General features: G+C 46.1%; 1 protein-coding gene across 1 annotated transcript in view; it reads right to left on the reverse strand.

The window, feature by feature from the left end:
- The window catches only part of LOC119378552 (protein qui-1), a 285,309-nt gene that overhangs the window by 117,089 nt on the left and 141,978 nt on the right, over positions 1 to 26,242 (reverse strand). The window contains exons 4-5 of the mRNA XM_037647671.2: positions 7,769 to 7,947; positions 7,034 to 7,117 (exon numbers count right to left, since the gene is read on the reverse strand). Coding sequence (XP_037503599.1) covers positions 7,034 to 7,117; positions 7,769 to 7,947 — 263 coding nt within the window. The remainder of the gene's footprint in view (positions 1 to 7,033; positions 7,118 to 7,768; positions 7,948 to 26,242) is intronic.

Here is a 26,242-nt window from a genome sequence, read left to right on the forward strand (position 1 = left end):
GCAATAAAATGATTAGTATTTCCGTCAATCCTTTCACATATGCTACCGCAACGTACGCAGTTCATGGGCTTTAAGTGCGCGCTAACTGTTCGTGACCAAGGCGATAATAGATAAGGCCATTACTAAATGCACGAAAAGCCATATATATATATATATATATATATATATATATATATATATATATATATATATATATAAAAGGAGGCCGTGGATCTCATTCGTTATTTTATTTTGCATATATAAATATATATATATATATATATATATATATATATATATATATATATATATATATATATATATATATATATATATATATATATATATATATATATGCAAAATAAAATAACGAATGAGATCCACGGCCTCCTTTTTCATGTTAGAAAGGTTTTAGTGCACATGGGCAATAGCAGTATACCGCACTCAGTCCATTGTTCCGTCAATTCTCAGGCAACGATGTGCCATGTCTAAATATAACAGAGCTAACTAAGCGTGTCGAAAGAAGAATGGGAATACCTTTTTTCCAGTTTCTTCATCCAAATAAACTCTGAGCACGATAATATTTTTCATAAATCACGCCGCAGTATTACACAATAAGCAAGCCCGAGCCTATTCGCGTGCGTCAAGCTATCCTCTCATCTAAGGATGGCTCTTCCGCAGCAAGAGTTTTAATGAGGCTGAGCACGCTCTACAGGCGAGTCAAAAAGACTCGAAACTGCAAATCTCGCTTAGTATACGTGCTGTACAAACACGGCACGTCCTCTTTCTTTCAAGTACTCCTCCCGACTCGAGCAGAGCCGAGTATAGCACCGCCAGTGAACCTCGCCACTGAAGTGCCTGGGTCGAAGAAGAAAGATTCTCCAAGTCGCTGGGATCATTATCGAAGCGCACCGCCCCATCAATGCGCTTCGACGCAGCCTACACACTCGAGCTCCCGGAACGAGTTACTCAAAGAGCGGGAAACATATTTCGTTCGCGTTCTACGAGCCTTTCTTGTTATTTTTTTCTCTCATTTTGTTCACGGTATTGGCTTGTCTCGAGTGCCGCTTGACTTCGTTTCCCCCACACAGGAAATTAAGGGGAAAAAAATGTATCCAAAAACCTTCAGGGTAAAAAAATAATAATGAAATAATAAAACTGCATCTTGAGTGACCTTCTTTTCCGTCCCCGCGGTGCGCGATGACGCGTGTTCGCTGTTAACGATTGGACATTTTATGGTCCCGAGGTTTTTCTTTAATATAACTATTTTTTTTAGTTCAGCTTTCTGGCTTTTTTTTTCATTTGCATTCGGTGTCCCGTTCTGGTTTACGGGCTCGGAGTAAGTGAATTCTGCTCGCTGGTGAGATAAGATGGCTCTCGACAAGTTATAACGTCTTTGTTTGTTTTTGATTTTTCGTATTTTTTTCTTTTGAGGTCATTAAAGAAGACAAAGGTAAAGAGTCTAAACTTAAGGTATACATTAGAAGAGCATACGTTTATATGGGGTTCTGAAAGTTTTCAAGATGTGTCAGATGGTGTTAAGGTACACTTATGACCAGTAGTGCGCTACGTTGTGCCAAATAGCGTAGGTAGGCTAACGCTGGACACGCGGGCGACATTCAGTCGCTTCTGATACATCACGGTACAATCGAAAACAAAAAAAAAAGAGATGAGGCCGCTTGCGGGTGCCGCGATCATAGAGCATTTATTAATGCATATTTTCAAAAATAAAACTGCGCCCTCAGTTTTAGCAAAACGCGATTCACGAAACGGAATACAAGCTGGTCTTCTCTTTTAGGAAAATGTACATTTCCGCCCAAAATCGGCACAGAACGTAAGGAAAGGCTACCACATGCTACCGCAAGAAAAGGCTTTTTGTTAGATGCGAAGCAGCTTTCGCTCGAGGCTGTGTCCGGCGGTGGCGTCCGCGCTCCACTCCGCATGCGCCTACTCTCTCTCCCACTCTCCTCCTTTACGCAGGTGTTCGGTCGCCTTCTCTCCTCTCCTCCCCCGCGCTGTAGCCGCGGCGCAGCCTCTCCTTCTATGTGATGCAGCCGCGCCGCAGCCAAATAGAGCCTGTAACCCACTCTCTCTTCTCCCTCCCCCATTTCAGGTGTATATAAGCGCGTGCGCTCGGTCGGCTTCGGTCATTCTCGCTTCGCTCCCGTTCAGATGAGTTGTAACGTCAACGTCGGCGCCATTTGCAGCAATCACAAACCTCACACGCTAACGGAAACGCCGAGTGAACGTAACGGAAACTTGATGAGCGCCCCCAATGCTGCTTCGCATCCCCTCATGGTTCCCTTAAATGGGAGATGGTGTAATTTTTTTTTGCTTTTGTTCAGCGCAGAAAATTCGACAAGCAAGTGCTGAAGTAGAGTTCAATATATATGACGCCCGTCATACCATTTTTCATAATATTGATCATTTCGCAGGTTTCGAAATTTGTTTTCGTCATTACAAGTTAATTTTGACGCCAAACACTTTTTCCCACTTATAATGATGCACCTCCGACTTTCTTTTACTGCTTATAGATCAAGTGACAGTTCGCGGCGCATGATTACCGCGTCCCCCGCTCCCATATCACTTCACGTTCCCGGGCCCGCCGTAGCCAGCGCGATATTTGACACGTCAACTATTCGCAGCGCTAATGCTAATGGAGATAATGTGCTTCTTCAGCAACACTTATTGATCCGAAAAGAAAAAAAACATCCTGCACAAAGACTAATATCGAGCCTGCACAAGAGAATTGATTACTCATTTACCGCCAGAAAAAAGAAAGAAAGAAAGAGAGAGAGAGTGCGTGCGTGTAGCACTCATTTAGTTGGTTGCATGATTAAGGCAGTGAGAAAACGCGTACAGAAAAAAGAACGGAAAGAAAGCAAGAGCAGCTGCGTAAAAATGGAAAGAAGAAAAGGATGCCACAAGACTATTCACGAGAAGCAAATAAATTTTGAAGACTGCTGGAGAGCGCCCACGTCGTTGCAAAACGATTGCGTTGGAGCACAAAATGGTGGAGAGTATATTTGCTTCAGAAGCTCAGGAAAAGAGAAAAGCACGGGTGGGGGGGGAGGAGGGGGGTTACGTCTGAGTGTCTGAGAAGCAACAGCGCGCTTGCTCAACGTTTCTCTCTATATCTGCTGTGCGCAGGAAGAGCGGCGCCGCACAGAAGGGAATGACGGTCATTCGCAGTGCGAACCATAGCATTACTGGCCGAAGTTCATGCATCAGAGTGTTGGCGAAGAAAGAAGGATGGAGCCACGCCTACGGCCCGTCCGTTCGTCGACGAAACAAGAGCAAAGTGCAAGTGTACACACGTGTACACGTACACTCGGGACAGCGACCGTCGTCTAAGACGAGCCATTTTGATTGCGCAGAAGTAACGCCCCTGTGCATTTCGCAATGCGGATCAATCGATGATCCTCCCTTTGCAGATTTGGGCGGTGTATTCGGAGCACCATGCCCTGGAAGACAACAAAGCGTTTAGGAAATCCTTATGTCAACAGGTACACGTCCTCCGAAGACGGCTCGCTATTCTCGCTCAGTTTGCACATTGTTTTAGAAGCGAAAACAGAAAGACAAAGGAGGTGCTTCGAGGAAGAACAGAAGCAAAGGTAAGGGGGCAATTACGAAATGGCGCGAGCTGTTGCGACACTCTTACTGAGTGGTGGCGAAACAAAGTATACAGGCGAGAGAGGCGAATGTGTTGAGAGCAAGCCGCGCACTGCCCCCCGACAACGTGACGTGTGAGAGAGCAAGACAGGGCCGCATCCAGAACGGACACGTGATGTGTCCAAAATCGCAACCGCCGAACGTCGGTGGTGCAACGGTCACGTCACGCGCCCGTCACTGTCGCGGCTAACGCTTGGCCTCGGAGCTACGATTTTGCCAGCGGCTTCAGACGGGACATTTTCCCGAGGTTGATGCCCTGATGGAGATAGAGCGCTCTACGGAAGCTTGTGCAATATCAAGCCAGACATACGTTTAGAGTGACAGACACGAGCGTGCTCTTAAGCTTATATGCACACGGAGTACTGATTCTCATGACTTTAGCTTTTCGACAGACGAAGGCAAATATTATTATTATACTTTGAAGGTAGACAGGGACAGAAAACTTTAAAATGCCTGACTTGTTGATGCTGTCGTGAAGGCCCCGCCACGGTGGTCTAGTGGTTATGGCGCTCGACTGCTGACCCGAAGGTCGCGGGATCGAATTCCGGCCGCGGCGGCTGCATTTTCGATGGAGGCGAAAATGTTTGAGGCCCGTGTACTTAGATTTAGGTGCACGTTAAAGAACCCCAGGTGGTCGAAATTTCCGGAGCCTTCCACTACGGCGTCTCTCATAATCATATCGTGGTTTTGGGACGTTAAACCCCAGATATTATGCTGTCGTGAAGACTGGTCGTACACGCCGACTATGAGAAAGGGGTAAAAAAAATGTCGCTGATATCGTATCAAATCCCATAAGCACGCTTTTAAAAGCTTACTCAGAATTCTCTCATGTTCTCAAATATTGCTTCGCTATTTTGCTCCTCGGCGACAGATCCGTCAATTTATGACGCGATAAAGTGGTGCTAGACGCGAGATCATATAGGTCTGCGGCTCAAGAGGGTCTTCAGCTAAGCACAACGACTATAGCTTGACTCTTGACGATGAAGTACAATATGTACTACGACACGAAAATACACTCGCATGTCCAGACACGGATGTATGTTAAATAAAACCAAGGTTTTCTTGGTGTTTGTTATTTAATTGCGAAAACTAGGGAAGATAGCCTTCGTTAGAGCTGGCTATGGCCAAATTAAGTTTTGTACCCTGCACAGCGGCGAGGTATAACTTCGGAATGTAAGCATATGAACTGTTAAATTAAATCGAACGCGTGATTGAAGCGACAAACAGGGATAAATGCGGCTCAACCCGCGTGCAGATTATGCTTGTAGAGTAAACCAATGGCTGGGCAGCAAGGATGCCACCACAAGAAGCGCACGAGCAACGCAAAACCTACGCGCTCGCCTTACAGTATAGACTGCGGCATTTATCCCCGAATGAGATCGCCCTAACGTCGCACTGTTGAGTGCACGGTCGCGGGTTCAAGTTCCGGCTGCAGATGATGCTGCAGATGGTGCAGGCAAGAATAGGACACGAAACACTTCCGCAATTCGATTTTACTTGACATAAAAAAAGAAACGACCGGGAGGCCGGAAATAATCTCAAGGCCCGACTCACGGTATCCCACATGTTTAAACTTCGCATAGGCACGTAAAGCCCGGCAAAATTGTCAATGCTGAAAGAGTTATGATGAGATATGGAGAGAACTTTTATCTCCTAAAACGCGCGCATAGAGTACTTAGGAGCGTTTGCGAAACGTGCTTTATTGCTCGATGTTTTTTCATGTCGCCTCAGGACATCACCCTTTGATCAATGAATAATTTACTGTTTCCAGAAAGGCGGCGGCAGAATAGTTGCCAACATTTCTAAGTTTTATCAAAATTAAATCACTCATTTACGCCTCCACCGTCCTGTTCTGTGGACATGCGATCTGCATGATGTACAGACATTAAGACGTAATCCCTCTTCATCCGCTGACATTAATCCAGGGTGCCTGGCTTAAATGGGTGTGTATTATACCGCCCCTGCGTACGAGCACCGCCGCTCTGACAAGGAAGCTGTAACGAAGCTTCACACTCTGCCTTTGGCAATAGCTTTTCTTTTCTTTGAATAGTTGCAAATAAATGCTAAAAGTAGGCCACAATAGAGCACCCTAGATCCCAATAGGCAGTTGGGATGTCTTAACTATGCACATCCGCGCAGTGAGATTTTTTTTTCTAATTTTTTTTTTGGGGGGGGGAGGGGGGAGAAGAAGGAGGCTTTAGCCATTCCTTATGTATGTTCGTGCGTGTGTTTGTATGTGTGCATGTATATATATATATATACACATGCTTCACTGAAAATTTTCGGGTGAGGGTTGAATCACACCCTCCCCCGGGCTACGCCAGTGCCATATCCACATAAATGTGCGCATACAAAGGAACATGCTGCCTATAAAAGTAAATATATATAACAGAAAAAATACAAACATGGATATGTAACCCATATGTGGCTGCGTTCAATAAAAATTCGTGTACATTGTTAAATAAAAACATTTTCCTATGCAGACAACACATGAATGTCATCTTTCAAGCGCTGGCACAGCATACACAATTGATGTGCTGTTCATAAAATGTACACTGAAAATCCATTTATATTCAATTAGAGCATCGTATGCAATAAAATTTCGCATAGGACAGTCAAGACACATCGCCGTTCAGCGGGGCCTTGACCAGCGACCAAATTATTTCATAATGGGAAATTCAGATTCGTCTGAATGGCTTAACTCGAAAATAGATTAGGCGTTCATGTTAAAGAGACAGGGCGTGCAAACACGGACACAAGAGAGAAGTCAAGACACCAAGGCGTTAGTGGTGTCTTGACTTCTCTCTCGTGTTCGTGTTTACACGCCCTGTCTTTTAACACGAATACTTACCAACTAGCTCAACTCTCTGTTATTCTAAGATTAGGCGTTCGTCACATTGTTGAAAGTATATAATTAAATGCCACACAGATACGGATCCCTTGTTTTTGCTTTCTTCAGCACAAGTAGCTCATACTAACAATAGATGTCCGAGTATAGCTGCAGTTGAAGGATAATTGTCTTTTTTTTTCACGTGGTGTAGGAAGCGAGGTGTGTAGGTACGCACACAAAAGCATAAGTTCGTTCAAACTTGATATATCTGTATTATTTGATTATGTAACACTAACACACACACACACGCACGCACGCACTATAAATGCTTTGAACGAGCCGTTCCTTATATGTGCCCATGAAGAGTGCAAAGAAACCGGTGAATTTAAGGAAGATTTCAACCGATGTGACAACTACACGGTCAGCCGCCATCTAAAAAGAAGAAAAGAAAACGAAAGAAAGAAAGAAAGAAAGAAAGAAAGAAATAAATAAAGAAAGAAAGAAAGAAAGAAAGAAAGCGCAAAGGAGAGAATCCATGTGGTAGCGTCTTACCATCGAACTGCCTCACGACGCAGATGATCTTGTGCTGGGCTGTCTTCGAAAGTTTCAGCGCATGGTCTAGGAGAGCATGGACTCCTGCGAGAGGACAAAAAGAAAGAATGTCAGCTTTAAAAAAAAACATTTTGCACAGAGAGAAGCAAACAACCGCGCAACGTGAAGTACTTAGCGAAGACATGGCGTAGACAGCGACTCCCGTGCTCTAGCCGCATTCAGTAAAGGTGTGCATAGAACTGAGCACCTGTTCTCAACATTTCACTAAAGGTGTACTTTTCATCACTAACGCCTGCTTCATTTTTACATAAGCATTTCAATGAATGGCAGGGACGTGCAACACTCAGGAGCAGGCGCACGCGTGCAGCACGTGCGGTGTTCAGCGAGCTGAAACGATGGTATAGGAATATTGACCAATTGGTCAAAGCTTCTAAATGCTCGAATTATTATATCCCCCAGCCACACCCGTGAACGTTTGGAGTGCAAGCGGCTTCGATGGCGGCGCCATGGTGTGCTGGAGTCTGCGCGATGTGTATAGCGCCGGGAAACGAGTGGGTCCAAAGCTCCGGCAGCCTACATCGAGCCATTTGCAAACCTCTCACGACGCAGGCAGCCAAACTTGAACCGTTACGGAGTGAGGCCTGTCGGATTCCAAGTTAGGGGTAAACACTTTGCCTAATTACCGGGCCATCGGGGTATACGGCCAAGCGCCTTTTAAGAGACGTCTGCACTCACCGGACATCCGGAACTGTCGTTCCGTGTCGGCGTCAATGAGACCTTCGTCGAGAGCCACCTTGGCGCCGTACTGGAGCACCTTGACAACTTGTTCCTGCTCCTCCACTAGGCTTGATGGTTCGTCTGCACCCGCTGTCGTAAGCCCTCGCCGGAGGCCACCGGCGTCCGCCTTGCATGTCCTGCGCCAGAAAGCACTCACGTCACTGCAATGTGCCAAGCACATCACTATATATCGGATTGCGGCCATCGCAGCGGGGAAAAAATCCACTAAAAAACTCGGCAGCGCTTTGCCATAGTCACTCAAATACAGCGGTGAGTGTGTGTAGTTAGCCTATGCCTATGCTAGAGAGAAAATTAAACCTTATCTTAGGACCAGGCGCGCCTCCTTTTCTGCCACAGGTGGGTGTCCTCCTCATTCCAGGTACCCATGGCTTGCATCCGACGCCCGGGCCCTGTCCACCAGCCGAAGCTGGTGCATGGGCCCGCATTTACAAAGACGTCTTACGCTAAAAAATGTTTGCGAAAGAATATTCCGGCCAATCACGACGCTGGACATATCATTTTTCGAAACCAGCCGCCCAATGGGAAAATGCACTTAGGAAAGAGAAGGCGAGCGAATTCGGTCCCAGGTCTTCAGGGTTTAGCGACGTCAGCAATGCCTCCGACTGGTCGTCCGGATTTTGTTGTAGTGTCTGCTCGTGAATAGACTGAATGCTTGGGTTGTTTCGGCATCCCCATAGCTAACAAATGTTTTATTACACCGCTGTCTTGATCGTGTCTTCCTTCATTTCCTTTTGAGATTAGTCAAAATCTTGTTTTATTTTTGATGATTGGCATAGACGGCTTTTCGCTGTCCTGTTTTCAGATGGTCCCATTATTTACTGAATAAAACGTGGTTCCCAAGAAGGCGTGAAGCAGTGCTCACGAACTTGAACGTACCACACAGCCGCTGCAACATACTACAAGACTTGAATACTGCTGCTGCAAATCGTTTCATAGTTTGAGAAATCTTTGTCATGACTTCGTGCATACACAATGTATTACAAACAGTGACGTTGCAAAGTTAAAGAAAGAACAGGTACAAGTTGCCACCCAACTTTGATTTCCGCTAAAAAGTATTCCTTTATGTTAATACGGCAAAGACCAAGCATCATTCGGCATAAGAAATAAAAAAAAGTAGGAACAATTCGTGCCCATTAATTTATGGACGCGGAGAATACTGTCGCAAATGAATAAAAGAAAGAGACGAAAATCCCACAAAATAATTTGTACCGCAAATAAATATTCAGTCATTCATTTGATAAACTGTTTACAGCTAAAGACTACTTTCAGTGCATCCGAAGCTCTACTATGCCCTTTCCGCTAAGTTTACACAATTTTTCAAGTACCATCCTAAGAAAGCCAACAGAACATTCCTCTTTCTTAAATTTTCATGTATAAAATTCCGCAGGTAAAATGTGATATCTTGGGCTTAGTAGCGGACTTCTTTCCCACGTACCATCCCTCCCTGCTTAACTTCCAGCGCACTCGTCGCGACGAGAGAAGAGAGAATGCACTTAAAGCGCGCTACAGACCCTTGTAACTCTGCTCGTTCTAGACGACTTCGAGAAATTGTTGCGGCAATCGATTTTTGATGCAATAAACTTCGATATTGAGGTCATTCCATGATCACTTGGAAAAGTGGTTTCTGACCCCTTTTATCCGTCGCGGTGGTCTAGGGGTTCTGGTACTTGACTGCTGACCCGCAGACCGCGGGATCGAATCCCGCATTTCGATGGAGGCTGAATGCTAGGGGCCCGTGTGCTTATATATTTAGGTGCACGTTAAAGAACCTCAGGCGGTCGAAATTTCCGGCGCCCTCCATTACGGCGTCTCTCCTAATCAAGTCGTGGTTTTGGGACCTAAAACCCCAGGAATTATTATTATTATTATTATTATTATTATTATTATTATTATTATTATTATTATTATTATTATTATTATTATTATTATTATTATTATTATTATTATTATTATTATTATTATTATTAGACTTGTTCTTTAAGTGTCTGTCTCGGTATACATAACCCTGCACACACAACAGACAAGAGCGCAACCGTGAGGTGTCTTTGTGCGCGTGTCCGGTGCGGCAGTGGAAGCAATTTTCTGGACGCAGCTTAAATGGACAGTTCCTCATACGTCTGAATTCTAGGCCAGGACGATGCAAGAATGCGCTTCCATGCGCATTTTCTTTTAAATTTTAGTTTTTTTTTGTTTTCTGTTTATTCAAGATATCGCAGCGTGGGCCTCTCAATCCGTGGGTTAACTGGCAAACATAGCAACCACGCCGCTTCCTCCACCCCCCAACCCCCGCTTTCTTTTTTTTTTCTTTTTTTTTATTTACAGCGGTGTATGTCAAAGACTAACAGCGCGGAAGCGCGACAAGGACGAATGTTAGTTTCTGTTTTGTAAGTTCCTCTCCTTCGTCCTTGTCGCTTCCGCGCTGTTAGCCTCTGACATGTATGTAGATGCAACTTTCCCAAAGAATTGCTCATGTGAGCTGTATGAGGGTGAGCTACCGTAGAATTTTAGTGTCCGCAGACAAAAACCTTCAAAGACTCCGAGGCTATAGAGTTACTGTATGTCTTCCCCTTAGTAGGAAGAAAATGCAGTAAATCTATCCGAGACCTGCAGATGCCGCCCTCTCTGAGGAGCCGGAGAAAAGCAATAAGGAATGTGTTGACGAAGATGGCGTGCATTGCTAACGCGGCAGCGGCCACTTTCCTGGTATACCCGACGTACGCACTGAACTGATTGTACGCGTAGTCCGCCACGTTGCAGCAAGGCGCGGGTTTATACTGCAGTTGCAGTACAAACGCCTTGTGGCTGCTGCGGCTCCGTATAAAGAACCTAGTCGGGTAGGGCTGAATATGAGTTGCGATGGGAAACCATACGTGTTTAAGACTCCCGAAGAGTGGCAAACGTCACCGAAAAAAATTACACCATCTCCCGCTAAAGGGGACCGTGAGGCGATGCGAAGACGGAGCACTTGCACGATCGCGTTCCGTTGGCGTTCGTTGGGCATGCTACCGACCTCGCGTCGTGGAACGCGAAGAGGAACACTACGCGCGTCTTGTCTTCCCTCTAGCCTGGCCGTTAATTCTCACAGGGCGAGCGGGGAACGCGGTCGACAGGCGCGCGAGAGGGGGCAGCGTAGGAGAGGAGAGAGAGGAGGAGGGGACGCGCATGCGCTGGCGCTGGCGCTCATCGCGGTGTTGCACAGGAGAGAATTTCGGCATGTTGAGCCCGCATTTCAGAGGAGTCAACCGAAGCAAGCGCTGGGCTTAACGCGCGCAGCGCTCTACCCGCTTTATATTCGCACTTGAGGGAGAGGAGACTAGAGGAGGAGAGTAGCGCATGCGCCGCGAGAACAGAAACGAGAACGCAGGAGAAGCGCAAGCAGGTGTTGCGAGAGAAGTGGAGAGAGTAACACGCAGCTGTTGAAGAGAGGGCAGGAGGAGAGTTGCGCATGCGTAGTGTGAGTGCGGACGCCAAGGCCGCGGGACATATCCCCGTGCAAGAGATGCTTCGCATCTAAAACATGCCCGAGAGGCCAATCGTAAGCGTCAGGCCAGACGCGACGACGGGTGTCCCGAATCGATGAATGCGGCGAAGCACTCACCTACCGTGCCGTCAAACTGGAAGGCTTTAAAGCAGCGCACACGAAATTGGAGAGACTATCTGAATAAATATTTCGGATTTAGTTGTGGTGTGTGCGATAGACTGTGGTTTGGCAACTTGACCTCGATGGGCAACGTTAAAGATTCGAGGAAGCGTGAGACCGCGATCGATGTGTTGTTGTCTCTGACTTTTCCGGAAAAGGGAGACGTGGAAAACCTGGAAGTGTGCGATTACGTGCAAAGAGACGTTGCTGCGAGGTGCAGTGCCGCGCCTGTCTACCACGCACGGATACGAGTACCCACCGACTCCGAAGCACCTGCCCAAACTGAATTCGGTGGACGAACGGCTGGTCACACCCCGCCTGCAGTCCATTCCGCCGTCTCACGCACGGTGGTGGACAATGCGGCACCCGAGGGCAGGTGGTGAACGTGACCATCGACACACAACGAAACGTTCCGCTGGTCAGCTACCTTCCAGGGTGGAATGGCCTAAGTTCTTTTTTATTGACATCACATAATTGAAGACGTTGGCACCTTTATTTAGCACCGATTACGTCTCCCTGCTATAGCAAGCCTAGCTTAGCAAGACGCTTGAAAGCAAAGAGTTTCGAAAGCTTCATAAAAAGTTTTGGTCACGTGTCTCGTGTTCGTGTGCGCCCATCGTGCATCATTCTCTCGTATTTGGCGCTGTACCTTTCGCCATTTTTTTCTCGCATCTTTACTTCGTTTCTACGCTTTCTTTTTACAGCAGAGCTGTTATGGTCGAGGTTTGCCGTGTGTCGTAGATAGAAAATTATCATCATCATGAACCGGCACGCTCTCACTTCGTTCTCTTCTGCTTCACTCCCAGAACATATGCGCCGATTTGTCCACCGTGGGATGTAGTAACTCTTATGGGCGAGAGAACGAGCAGAGAGAGAGAAAGAGAAAGAAAGAGAAATTTTTGACGAAAAAATTTCTTGGCGAGTCGCGATTCGAACCCATGTCCCCCGAGTCGAAGGCGAGCGTCGTAACCACTCGGCTATCCAGGCACGCTAGAAGAGCATGTCATAGCATTGTATAGTATAGTATCGCAAGGGGGGGGGGGGGAGGGAAGTGAGGATGAAGAGGGCATATTAGAGTGTGAGGAGGAGGGAGAACGAGTACAGACAGAGAAAGAAAGAGAGAGAGAGAGAGAAATGAATAGAAAAAGAAGAAATACAGAAAAAGATAGAAGGCGAGAGAATGACAACAGAGAAAGAGGAAGAAAAAAAAGATAGAAAAAAAGAGAGCAAACATAGCTATGCATTGTATAGTATCGCAAAAGGTGGGAATGAGAGAGGTGAGAGGGAAAAACCTAGCCAAGCCAGGACCAGCTAGGCGCCTACTAGCTCTGCTGTGACCCAGCCTTGAGCGACATAGCGCAAGCTGCGCTAATTCTTTTTTTGTTTCTCAAAAGTAACCAACTTCCATTTGTATACATATCGGGCTTTGTGTGCAATCAAGTCGCATGACTTATTTTCCAGAATTTTTTTCAGGACGTGCTCACACTTGCAACACCCGCTCTGTTCCTGGTCCCCAATCGCACACTCGCCTACTGCGTAAGTGAAAACAACAAACAGTATTAAGGAAAACGTAGGAAAGAAGGAAACAGAAAAAGGAGAAGGCAGGGAGGTTAACCAGAAACACTTCCGGTTGGCTACCCTACACTGGGGGATCGGGGAAGGGGAATAGAAAGACGAGAAATAGAGAGGAGGGAAGAGAAAAAAAAAGAGAGAGAGAAGAGATGCAGTGCATTCAATACAGCGTGCGGGATTGCACCATAAGTCAGAGGCGTTCGCATAAGCCCGTCGTTCTCAAAAAACACAAGAGTGCTTTCACTGCTTTGTGGGCCGTCGAGAGATGTGGACGGTGCTGTAGTAGCACCTGCACGGAAATTGGCCGATCATCTAGTCGCCGCAGTGCGTTGGACAGTACTTGTCTCTCCGAGCCAAAACGAGGGCAGTGGCACAGCAAGTGTTCGGTGTCTTCTTCGGTGCAGCAAACATCGCATGCCACGCTGTCAGTCATTCTGATTAACGTTGTATATGCCTTCGTAAAAGCAACTCCCAACCAAAGGCGATAGAGAAGCGAAGCTTCGTAAACTCGCGTTAAACAATGCGAGTTAAAACAACTAGGGGTCGAGATCACCGAGGTGTCGCGCAAAGAATGGTCCTTGGCAGGACAATCGAGATCGCCGTTTATAATCAGCCGAGGCGCCAATAAACAGCGCCCCGTAACTGCCATACGAGCGATCCTGATGAAACACGCGAGCCTCAGTGTCCACAGGCTTGCAAGCGTTTGGTCATCCATATCACATTTGCAGATGAGATCAGGGAACGACAGCAGCATGCAAGGCGCGGATTAGGAGGTGGAAAACAGAATTGTTTTTTTTTTATTTCCATACAAAGTACCGTAGCATAATCTTTATACTTCTACGAATGTTTTACGTAGGACAGACTGTTAGGCTGTAGTTAGTCTGTCATTAGTTGATAGGCGCCTATTCCTGTCTGCCTCGTCTTTTTTCACGTGTGTGTTTTTACTTGCGCTAATTCGACATTGTTATGACGTTTTCCGAGCAAGCTCCAATGAAAATGTCAAAAATGTCAGCAACTGATTCTCCCGTTCCACTCTCCAGTGAATAAGCAAATTAAACAATAACACGGCTGCGAAAAACACCAGCGTAAAGGCCTCGTTTGTCTGTTGCTCAGAGCTGCGGTGTTTCACCGCTTGGAACCGCGGATTCCATTTACGACACGCTGAGAGAGAAGCCGGCACTAAAAGTACGGATACGGATAGCCAGACAGAGAGTGGGAGAGAAAGAAAGCATATAAACTTTAAAAAATGGGCCGAGTAAAAAATTTAATGAAGTGCCGCGTTATGTTATTAGAGCGCCTGCTCCAGCCTCTTGGAAACCTCTTTTCACGGATTAATTGCGTCGTTTTTCTACACTTTCATTAAAGATTCGGGTCGCTGGAACCTAAGCAGCTGGCGCCAAAACTATAGAATATAAAAAAGAACGAAAAGCAAAAAAAAAAAAAAAGCTGGCGGGCAGGAAAGGCGGAAATAACGAAGCATTATCGCGCACAGCTGGAACTGCTATACTCGAGGCCAGACACCGCACCTGCGGAAGAAAAATTCATATACGCGCAGCGAAAGCAATAGGGCGCCAATTATTATTTTTTTATTTCTTTAAGCCAGCATCATTCAGCGGTTATTCTGCAGACACCGTTACTCTAGCTATAGTATAGAGTGGCGTTACACATAACCACCATTTGAGGAACTGCCCAATGAGTGGCCTTCATTATTCATAAAGTGAGACATGATGAAATCACCTGTTGTTGTAGGTATAGAAACAGACGACTGCGAGGTATTGCGATATTCCAGCATTTTTTGAAGCTCGCCATAACAAATGATGATGGTTCTATACGGCCTCCTATAATTTGCATAACTGCTTCACTTTGGCACCTGTCGGATGTCAGCCTCACCCTTGCGGTTCTTCTATATCACATTGTCTGGTTGTGCTCAGTTCACTCAGTAACCTTTTGTGTGTGTGTGTGTGTGTGTGTGTGTGTGTGTGTGTGTGTGTGTGTGTGTGTGTGTGTGTGTGTGTGTGTGTGTGTGTGTGTGTGTGTGTGTGTGTGTGTGTGTGATAGCAATTATATGGACACTCCAGTCGCATTTCTGCCATCCCCGTCGCCGTGATGTTCTGTATAAAGTCCAGACAGACAACGTCGCCCCGCGTGCCGTATGTGTGCGAGTGTGCGAGTGAAAGCGTGCGAGGGCGGCCGACAATCGCCGCCCAAGAGGAGAGGAAACTCGCCGACCATCTGTCGTCGCGCGAAAGGCGCATGGTGATAAGAGCTTGAAGGGGGGCTGAGAGCCTCCGGCATGTAATGCGTAATTTGACCGGCCGGGCGTGGTCACCCGCGGACGGACGCGCCGAATCATTAGATGCGAGCAGCAGACGGCCTTGTACGTCTTGCGCTCTCATCGCAAGGTTTACGTTGAAGCCCTAGGCAGAACGAAGTTGACTTCATTCGCAGCAGCGGCTGCGTTTCTTATAATAATAATAATAATATAATAATAACTGATGGTGTTTAACGTCGCAAAACCACGATATGATTATGAGAGAAGCCCTAGTGGAGGGCTCCGGTAATTTCAACCACCTGAGGTTCTTTAACGAGCACCTAAATCTAAGCACACGGGCCTCGAGCATTTTCGCCTCCATCGAAAATGCGGCCGCCGCGGCCTGGATTCAATCCCGCGAACTGCGGGTGGCCGCGTTTCTTAAAGGAGTGAGCTGTTGACCTTGCGTCGTATAACATTACAATCTGTTGCTGTCGCAGTCACTGCTTCGCCCTTGCAGCGAAACTGTGACTTTCGTCTTTTCGTCAAGCATATTATCTAAGGAAACGTTCATAATGGCAGCTGGGGGGGGGGGGGGGGGGGAGGGCTGGGGGGTGCGGGGGATTAACGAAATTTTTCATGCATACGTCACATGCACCGTAAATCGGGCTTCAAAAATGTACAGAGGCAAAGAAGAAGCAGGATTCACACTTTGCAACTTTTCTTCACATTTTCTACTATTTTCTTCCTTCGTCATGGGCTAACGAGAGTGTGTGCTCCCGCTATCCCCCGCCACGGTGGTCTAGTGGTTATGGCGCTAGACTGCTGACCCGAAGGTCGCGGGATCGAATCCCGGCCGCGGCGGCTGCATTTTCGATGGAGGCGAAAATGTTTGAGGCCCGTGTACTTAGATTTAGGTGCACGTTAAAGAACGCCAGGTGGCCGAAATTTCCGGAGCCCTCCACTACGGCGTCTCTCATAATCAAATCGTGGTTTTGGGACGTTAAACCCCAGATATTATTATTATTATTATTGCTCCCGCTATCACCGAGATGGGCCAATCAGCGGTACGGGTGATTAGAGACGGATAGAGCAGGATGTTGTGGAATTTAAGAGAGAAGGAGGAACGAAGAGAGACCGGCAGCAAAGTTAACCAATCTCGCCCATTCATTTGTTGAGGACCCTTTAATTACTCCTTAGTTAGTACGACACTGCCAATAGCAACTCCTGTATGAAACCCTGCAATATGGAGCGCAAGGATGCTACATAAAAAGAAAACAAACACACCGTGAAGGACTGCAATACAAAAAAATTCGGCAGATCCCACACCTTGTGGGAATCGGTTTAATGCGAAGCAATCAGCGAGTACTTCTAAGCTGCCTTTTATGGCTTCGAGCCATGCGTTGCGAGGTGTAGCGATGAGTTTTTGTAAGTGCAGTAGTTGTGTGCACATCGTGGGCTTACTAGGCAGGTCGACAACACTGGCGTTTAACCTGACGTTACAACACAAAAACACTGGGGTTAACTTACGGTGTGACGTAACGTCAGCACTCATGCTAGAGCTCATATACCAGTATTACCGAAACGAGGTGCACTTTACGACGCAATGATATGATATCATGAGTAAATTTCGTTAATGCATTCCTCCGGAGTCGAGCAACGCTTGAATATAAGCTTGCTAAATCATAGGCATACAAATGTAATGTTTATCAGACTGCAATAAAAATGTAACCAACACTGGAAACACAGACGTTAATCTCCCTTGCACCTGGGTCGTTGGAGTACATATGTAGTGTTTATTGCTTTGTTATAAAGTTAGATAACCAGGCCCACAACCACAATTGACCTTGCACCGACATTACGCCTGCATAAGTTTTCTCCAAAGCAGTTTCTAGACCTGGCGTGGCTATGTGGTAGAATATCTGACTGCACGCAGAATGCTTGTGTTCGATTCCTCCTGGGATCCTAATTTTTATTCTTTGCATTCATCGGGTCAACGCTGCCGATCTCGGGTTTTCTTAACGCTCTCGCATTTAAAAGTTACCAATGTCTGTTTTCGCCGTTCCTGGTTGGACATAAAGTGTCCATCACCTGTGGCGCATACCCGAATACACCGCGGCCCGTGGTTATACGGGTATGTGCTACACGTCTCTCGACGAAAGGGTTTGACGACGTACGCGACAGGATTTTCACGTCATTCATTTCATGACCAGACAGTCATATTCGTCAAATCCTCTTACCCTCCCATACCAATTGTGGTCTACACCAAGTTAAGGTGGCGATCAGGAGAGCACCCAGACGTAGGCGGATAGATAGATAGATAGATAGATAGATAGATAGATAGATAGATAGATAGATAGATAGATAGATAGATAGATAGATAGATAGATAGATAGATAGATAGATAGATAGATAGATAGATAGATAGATAGATAGATAGATAGATAGATAGATAGATAGATAGATAGATAGATAGATAGATAGATAGAAACTCTCAAAGTGCCTAGGGTTCGCTAAAAAATGCTTCGCTTTAAAAAAAAGAAAAGACGAATGGGCCTGTTACAACAAGCCTTGGAAGGTCGGCACTGCCATAGGTCGGCAAAAAATGCATGTGGAGCTCACTCAGACTCACTCAAGAAATATAATTTGCACTTAGGGCTCACTCGGACTAAGACTCACCAAACATTTCCTCAACCGGAGTCACTCGGAATCAGATTTACATTTTTCTCAACCGGACTCACTTGGACTCAAACTTACCAATATATTACTTACTCCGACTCACTAAGACTCAGAGACGGCTCGTTCTGTGAGTGAGTGTGAGTGAGTGAGTCTGAATGAGTCGACTCATGAGTTCCGTTAGCGTATAATTAACTTTTTCGACCATTGTGTCAACGCTCTTTAACGCCAATATCTCACATAATCGGGGCTCTGCTTGGCGCCTTTTGATCTCGTACCTTCAAATACGAGTTATCAGTGGTTGCAATCAAGTAAGAGATTTTTATTGAAAAGGATGACTCACACGAGATACTTTTACCAAGAACTTCCCGTGAAACAGTTTTCGGGGAGGGGGGATGCATAAAAAAAAATCCAAGCAGAATCTCCTTTGAGAGTTGTCTAAATGATGCGTAGGCGTACAGTTTTAGTGTACTAACGTTGTTGTGTTCCCTAGAACGATATTTTCGGGCGGCATCGGCATGGCGTCTCTCAGCTTTCTAGCGCTCGTCAGCGTCTCGAAGAGCTCTAGGGCAGGCGCATCTGGCGACCACTGAAACGCGTGTTTGGCATCAAATTTTCAGAGTCTTCCTGGTGTGTACAGTCCTCCATGTCGGCTTTACATCTTCTCCTGCAGAGGACTTTTATTCTACTACCACGAAATTCAACGTGGCCTTCATACGAAGTGTTCTCTCTTTACATTTGTCTTGCACCGCGGGTACAACGCATTCATGCGGTTCCAATATATATTCGCGCCTCGCAAGCGTTGGTGTGTGTAGCCTAGTGGTTATGGCACTCGCCTTCGGAGCGTGCGGGCCGGGTTCAAACCCAGCCTCGTCTAGAAAATTTGTTTTCCTTATGTCTTTATGGCAATGATCGTCTTACGTGACAAAGGGACATACGGACAGTTTTGTCAATAAGCCGGCATTGAAATGTTTAAAAAAATGCTATTACGTGTTTCGTAACCGCTGAACGAAGGCCGCTATATGCTAGGTTGCATAAAAATACGAATACAAAAAAATAAAAACATACAGAACTGTCTGTGAAGGAAACGTCAACACTGCCGGATTACGGGGGCTGCTCTAACCTTTCGCGCTTGAAATGGAGTTCCGTTGCTTTGACGTCGAGGAAGTCCCATTTTTCCCTGCCAGCGTGTCAGCGCGGGAATTGTGTGTGAAGATTACTCGGAGAATCCTAAGGCAAATATTTGCGCCAGAGAATGAAGCGCTCACTCGATAAGGGATAGGAGGAGGGTCTCCGCTTTTTACGGAAGTGCATAGCGTGCTATACAATAGCGAGGTGCGCGGGCGGTAGGGGAAAAGAAAAAAAAATACAATATTCTGCCGGAGGAGAGAGAAGACGTAAAAGTAGATAGACCGAGAGAAAGACGACACGAACGAGTGAACAAAGTTTAATCATAAGAGCGGTGTTTGATGAATAAGATGCTGGAGCGAAAAAAAATATTCTGAGGAAGGTTGCCGTTCTGAATGCTTCCTTTAGGCGATACTTCTTTGCCGAATAAAGGAAAAAAACAAAAACACTGTCATTTTAACTTCGCAATGAACTCACCTGCGCAGTTACTTTGTCGATCACGTGAATAATAAAAAAAACTGAAAAAGAGATATTTCCAACTGGGAAGATAACAAACTTTACGAAAGCGCCAGAAGACATCTGTAATAATGTTATCACCCTTTCTTATTACTGTACCGCCTAAGCATACACTCCTGGCGTACAAAAGTTCCGAAATTTCCTATACACGGATAACGTACGTGGATGTTTGCTGTTGAGCAAAATGGGCATAAATGGATTGCGGCAATCGAAGCTCTCGGAAGGTGCGTTTGATCCACACAGCTCCTTCACTTTTGAAGCAACAGTTATCGTTGTAAAAAATAATAAAAAAAACTATTTTACGTTGTTTAACTAGTCAAACATAAAATCCGATCATAAAGCACACTGCGCTGGAGGATTCCGGATTAATTTTGACAACCGGTGCTCTATAATTGCCACCCTAAACCTAAATATACATGATCCGTTTTGATTACCATTAGCCGAGGACTGAGGGCACATAACATTGAGCTGAGCAGGCACGACAGCGTAGCTCCCGCGCCACCGTGACTAGTGAAGTTGCCAGAATAATGCGACAGGAATGTTATATAGGTACAAACACCTGCATTTTCTGCTGCTCTGATGCGGGCTTATGAATGAAACGCACTGACTGCGCACTAGGAAAACAATGCCGCACTTACAATTAATGCACTGTTTTTATGCTCATGACCAAAGCGGTGAAGCGTGTTTAGATTCGAGGAAAAAAATCTATAGCGACTGTACAAAGCTGAATATTTTTTTTCAGGACATCAGGGGCCGAATAAAAAAAAAATAACTCTCTTTCGTAAGTGCTTCTTCTGTTTAGTCAGCCGACTTTTAGTGCGAAGGCTGGTCCCCTCTTTTTGGGCGTAATAAAGAGAACACCACCACAACCGGCTTTACTAAGGATATGTGCCTCATCGTGATTGGCTGAAATATTCTCTTACGAAAACTTTTAGCGTAAGCTTTTGTGAATACGGGCCCAAGTTTTCCATTCAAGAAATATTGTTAAATATTGCAATATTTCACGAAAGAAGTTTGCCTAAAACGATTTCTTTTTCTTCTGAGTCCTTTGTATTGAGCACCCCTTCCCCGAAAGCTTTCTGCCCCTAACGGGGTTTTGCTCTGCATCCAGGATCAGAGGCATTGCAAGCTTTCTGCACCTCGCATCGTTTTGCAGTGCCACGGAGGTGGGCACTCCAAGCGAGGATGCCATGTGATGACATTATCGGGGGACAGCCCGTTATGTGACGTCATAATGACGTCACGATGACGTCACAAATTATGGCGACACCTAGTGTCATGACGACGCCATTTGGTGACGTCATAACATGATGATCGTTTGCATCACTTGTGCTGACACCGACTGCCACTTATCCCGTTTGATGAGGCACCTAATCTTAATAAATCATCAAGTTTACAACCACCTAATTCTCAGCTATGAAAGGAAATCGACATCACCGTTGTGAAATTCGCTTCTGATCGTGCATGTAAAGCGGAGACAATTGATATTACACACGGTTCTTAGATATAGCACTAATGCGTGAGTAGGCCTTTCGCCCAACTCGTGTATATATAATGTACAACGATTTCACGTAAGCTATACATCCGTTAATGAAACTTGGTCATCGGCCCGAGGTGCTCAAACAGCTGCAGTTTCAGAAAACTGTGATATATATTTGTGGTGCAGTCATGTATTTGTAAACTTGATGCCTGAATGTTTTACCTGACGAATTGTTTAAATTTTCATCGTTTATTCCAGACCTGAAACGAATTTAATGCTTCTAGGGTCACTTGAATTTCACGGCAGTGGTCTAAGAGGACGCGTCGGTGAATTCTCGGCGCTCTCACTATTTCTGTCTGTGTCAGTGGGTGACCCGTGTCACTGCGGGGCCAAGTAACATATGTTGCTGCTTCGCGGTCGCGCCCGCCACTGACGACTCTGGCAGTGGCAGATAATTTAATGACGTGTGCAGAAAAGCATGAGCACCGAAGTCTCTATTCGCAAGGCACGCTTGTAAAAGGAGATACCGCTTTTAGCATTTACATTTGGCGCGAACAGCAGTAGCACGCCCACCGCTGCTGAACGCGGCCGCCTGATGGATGCGCATGTTTCGACAGGCAATCCTGAACCACCTGAGGCCTCTGTACTTGTTGCCTCATATTCAGGGCAGGCCGCGCTGGAACCGCATTCGGAATCTCACTACGATTTCGCTTTTCATTTTTTTATTCATTCGATATACCTCCCGACTTGTATAAATTGTATAAATTTGCTGTCCGTAAAACGACGTTTGCTACGTTAGTAAAAGGTCGTTGCGTCATGAAAAAAGTATGGCGCAGACGCTCCGTACTTACACCCAAACGCTGACGCTACCCAAGAAAGCTTGCTCGTTTTACAAGAAATCGCTACGAGGTGGCATGCGGAACTGCAACGGCACCTTTGCCTCCTTTTTTTTTTTTTTTTTTACAAGCGGCCTCATGCATATATGGTTAAGGTTGATTCAGAAGAGCAGTATACTGCTCTTATTCCATGTATGTCGTATATTTGATGTACATTAGACACTCGCTTTATGTACTTACCCCCCCCCCCCCTTTTTACTCAATGCCTCATGTAAGGCCTGCAAGGTATGTTAAAATAAAGACACGTGAGTGGTTGAGCAGGACATACAATGGATAGAGCAGGTAATTAACCGGTGGTCTATATTCGGCTAATACGACCGGAGTCAAAGCAAACAAAGCGCATTCAAAGGCGGGGAAGTATAATTAGGGATAAAATTTAAAATCTAATTATATGATTTCGACCGACGCATTAAGGGGATAATAAAAGATCGCTTCAGTAGGCCTTCCCCTTGCAGTGAACAAAAACAGCATGATGATAACGCAAGCGACCCCGACGACAGCAGCAGCCATCAAAGCCTAACGGCGATTCTGCTACCGAGAAAAAAAAAGAAATTTAAAAATTTCGCAATGGTTTGCCAATTTATCTGCTGTCAAAGACTGAAGCCCGCTTCAATTTGAGAAATGGCATGTCGTTTTATGAAAATAGCATGATGCTCATATGACAAAGGCATGACGTAGCCGATGGTTTGGATAAAAGTGGCCCGCTCAATGCGTCCTCTTGGCAGGTTCATGAATGTCTATAGTTCCTTGCTAATGGCTTATGAAACCCTTTGTAGATATCTTGAGGCGGTGTCCGTACTTTCAGAGCGGGCGCGAACTATGATAGGCAGTCTACATCGCTTTTTATGTACAAGTGTCATGGTTCCCGAAAACACTTGGAGATAAGCAATAGCTTTATACAAAGCGAAGAAGAATTAAACTGCGACTTCTTGATTATTGTCCCATGTCACCCGTACCGCACCTGCCTGCCCGCCGAAAGACTGTTGAAGCACAGAACCCGCAAAAGCCCTGTCGCATGTAGGGGTGCTTCAGTCAAAGAAAACAAAGACAATCAAAGCATTCACGGTATTCCCGACATATTTTTAGTAGTGTAATTATGCTCCGTTTTCTATTCAGTCGCTCTTCGTTGCCGAAAGACACGCACCGCATCACGTTCTTTTGATGCACGCCATGCAGGTAATCGAGAGCAGCGCACCCAAATGCGTCCTTAGATATTGTTGAAGATTGCTGCGCAATTTCAGTCACTCATTCACACACACACACACACACACACACACACACACACACACACACACACACACACACACACACACACACACACACACACACACACACACACACACACACACACACACCACACACACACACACAACACACACACACACACACACACACACACACACACACACACACACACACACACACACACACACACACACACACACACACACCACACACACACACACACACACACACACACACCACACACACACACACACACACACACACACACACCACACCACACACACACACACACACACACACACACACACACACACACACACACACACACACACACACACACACCCACACACACACACACACACACACACACACACACACACACACACACACACACACACACACACACACACACACACACACACACACACACACACACACACACACACACACACACACACACACACACACACACACACACACACACACACACACACACACAGGAAAGAACATGTGAGAGAATATTTTTTTTCATTTTTTAATGAAGGTAAGTATAGAAATTGCTTTACGTCGTGCGTTTGAAGCGGGGAAGGGGGAGATGGCGGGGCAGGGGGAGGGGTCGGGGCAAGGGGTTTGTTATAAGCCCGCGTGTATTATAAGTTTGCACTGAAAAGTGCGTCCGCCTCTGTAAATGTAGCCCATATGCGATGGCTGCAACTTCACTATGTGCCGCACGCAAACAAAAATGAATGTGAAAAGCGAAAGAAAAAAATTAACAACGCACCTATCTTTACGAAATGAGTGTCCCTGCACCCCATAGGATTCTTTAGAAGGTAAACGTCACTACGCCGTGGATAACAGGTCACACAGGATAATACAAGCCGAAGTAAATCCATATAAACAACAGTATATGAAGTAAATGCCCGTACTATTTTGGTAAAGCATCCCGAAAAAAAATTGCGTCGACTGTAAACGTTACGGAACGCTCGCACATTACTGGAGCTTGCCAGCCTGTAATAAGGAGGTTAACAAATGTCAGAGGTCGCCGGGCTATTGCGTATACACTCTGGTTTTTTTTATTAAGCTCGTACGTCGCTACGTATGACAACTCAGGGTGTCGCCAAATATACAAAAATTCAGAGCAATAAGAACAAACAGGGCTTAATTTCTTTTTTAACAGCGAAGCTGTTTAGGCTGGCCGTAATGTGCGGCCTATCAGAAAACTATCATCATCATGAACGGATATGGGCCACAGAATCCTACTACTCACCGCTAGGGCATGGCCTGTAATAACCTTAAGAACGAGTACAAAGACAGAAAGAAAGAAAGAGAGAGAAACAAACAGAGAGACGGAAAGAAAGATATAAAGAAAGAGAAAAATTCTTGCAAAAAAAAATACCACAACGCAGATTCGAACCCGCGCACCCTCGATCCGAAGGCGAGCGTCTTAACCGCTCGGCTATCCAGGCACGCTAGCGGAACATAGCATAGCCTTGTATAGTATAGTGTAGTAAGGGGGCGAGAAACGGAAGTGAGCGTGAGGAGGAGAAATGTGATGGTGAGGAGGAGGGTGAGGAGATGGAAATCCCACTACTCAGCACTGATTCATTGAGAGAGAGAGAGAGAGGGAGATAATGGGAATAAAGACATAAAAAGATAGAAAACACTGGGCACGACTAGCGCGAAGCACCATACTAGGGAACCGGAAACGCAACGCCGGGTGCCAGAAGAGCCCGAAGCGAAGGAACCCCTACGCCAACGACGACGTGCCCGTAGATCTATGAGAGGTGCGTAAGCTCGGTTCTGGAGTTTGGACATCCGTGTCGCGACTAACCTAGCTAAAGCCGAGCAAAAACCGAGAAGCAACCAGATTAGACTTCATAATCGTCCAGTTTCGCTGTTTCAAGCCTTGCGCGACATAGTGCAAGCTTCGCCAAATTTATTTATTTTTTTTGAACTTTTCTCTTTACACGATAGTAAAACTCAAGGACGGGAGAAGAAGAGACTTCGAAGGTGCAACGGGGAACTGAATTGAAGGCCGCCGTGAGCACCAGTGTAGGCGTGATGGATGGCGTACACTACTATACCGGGGCGCAGGTGCTCAGACGCCGGAGGCGCGCACCGGCAAATCTCCAGGCACGCATTCTCCCCGCGGCGGGCTGTTTTCATACGCAAATATGCACCCCCGGAACGACCCTCGCACGGTGCCCCCGTTGTAATCGAGCGGCCTCCCATTGCCTGCCGTGGAAGAACACCGGCAGCACGGCGTCTTTTTTGTTTACACGAGGGAGAGCGTGATGGTAAGACAATGCTCATCTGGCGCTAGTGCGAGAAGCAGAAAAAAAGGGAGGAAATAAAAGCTTACACGTCTCAAGGAACAGGCATCCTCGGCACTCGGACGCAAAGGAGTTAGGGAGGCGGAGAAAGTGGGGAAGAGGCGAGAGGGGAGAGAAGGAAAGAAGCGCCGGGTATGCGGTACTTTGTTCCGTCCACACGGCGGCAGCGGCGTTCCGTGTGCAGTGGTGCACGCGCAGCACACTCGCGAAAGATATAAGGCCGTGTGCTCCCAGTATGCGGACCAAGTTTTCGCTCGACCTACCGGTGAGTGTAAGGATGGAGAAGGGGGTCTTAAATAAGAGTTGCCACTATCGTATAGCCGTGTATTAAAGAAGAAGGAACAATGCAAAAATAAGAAAAGCAGCCAGTAATGCGCTTTGACACGCGATGTGCTCCCCCGGCAGCAGATTCAATACATTTTATGGCGTGCCGCTTCGGTTTGGTCTGACAGGAACGAAAAAAATTTTTTTTAATAATGAAGAAAAGAAATCGAAGGAGGAATAAACATATCGAACGAAGGAAATTATGGACATTTAATGTGTCTTTTCTACCTTTTCTGAATTTCACTTGCGGAGTGTGGTCGATTCGGAAATCTGAATGTAAAAGAAAATGAAGCGTTTCATTTTTGCCTGTACTTGCAAGACTGCGATCGCATTTATTTTCCAACTGAATA

The sequence above is a fragment of the Rhipicephalus sanguineus genome, chromosome 1 (genome assembly GCF_013339695.2).
Source record: "Rhipicephalus sanguineus isolate Rsan-2018 chromosome 1, BIME_Rsan_1.4, whole genome shotgun sequence".
Classification (NCBI taxonomy): domain Eukaryota; kingdom Metazoa; phylum Arthropoda; class Arachnida; order Ixodida; family Ixodidae; genus Rhipicephalus; species Rhipicephalus sanguineus.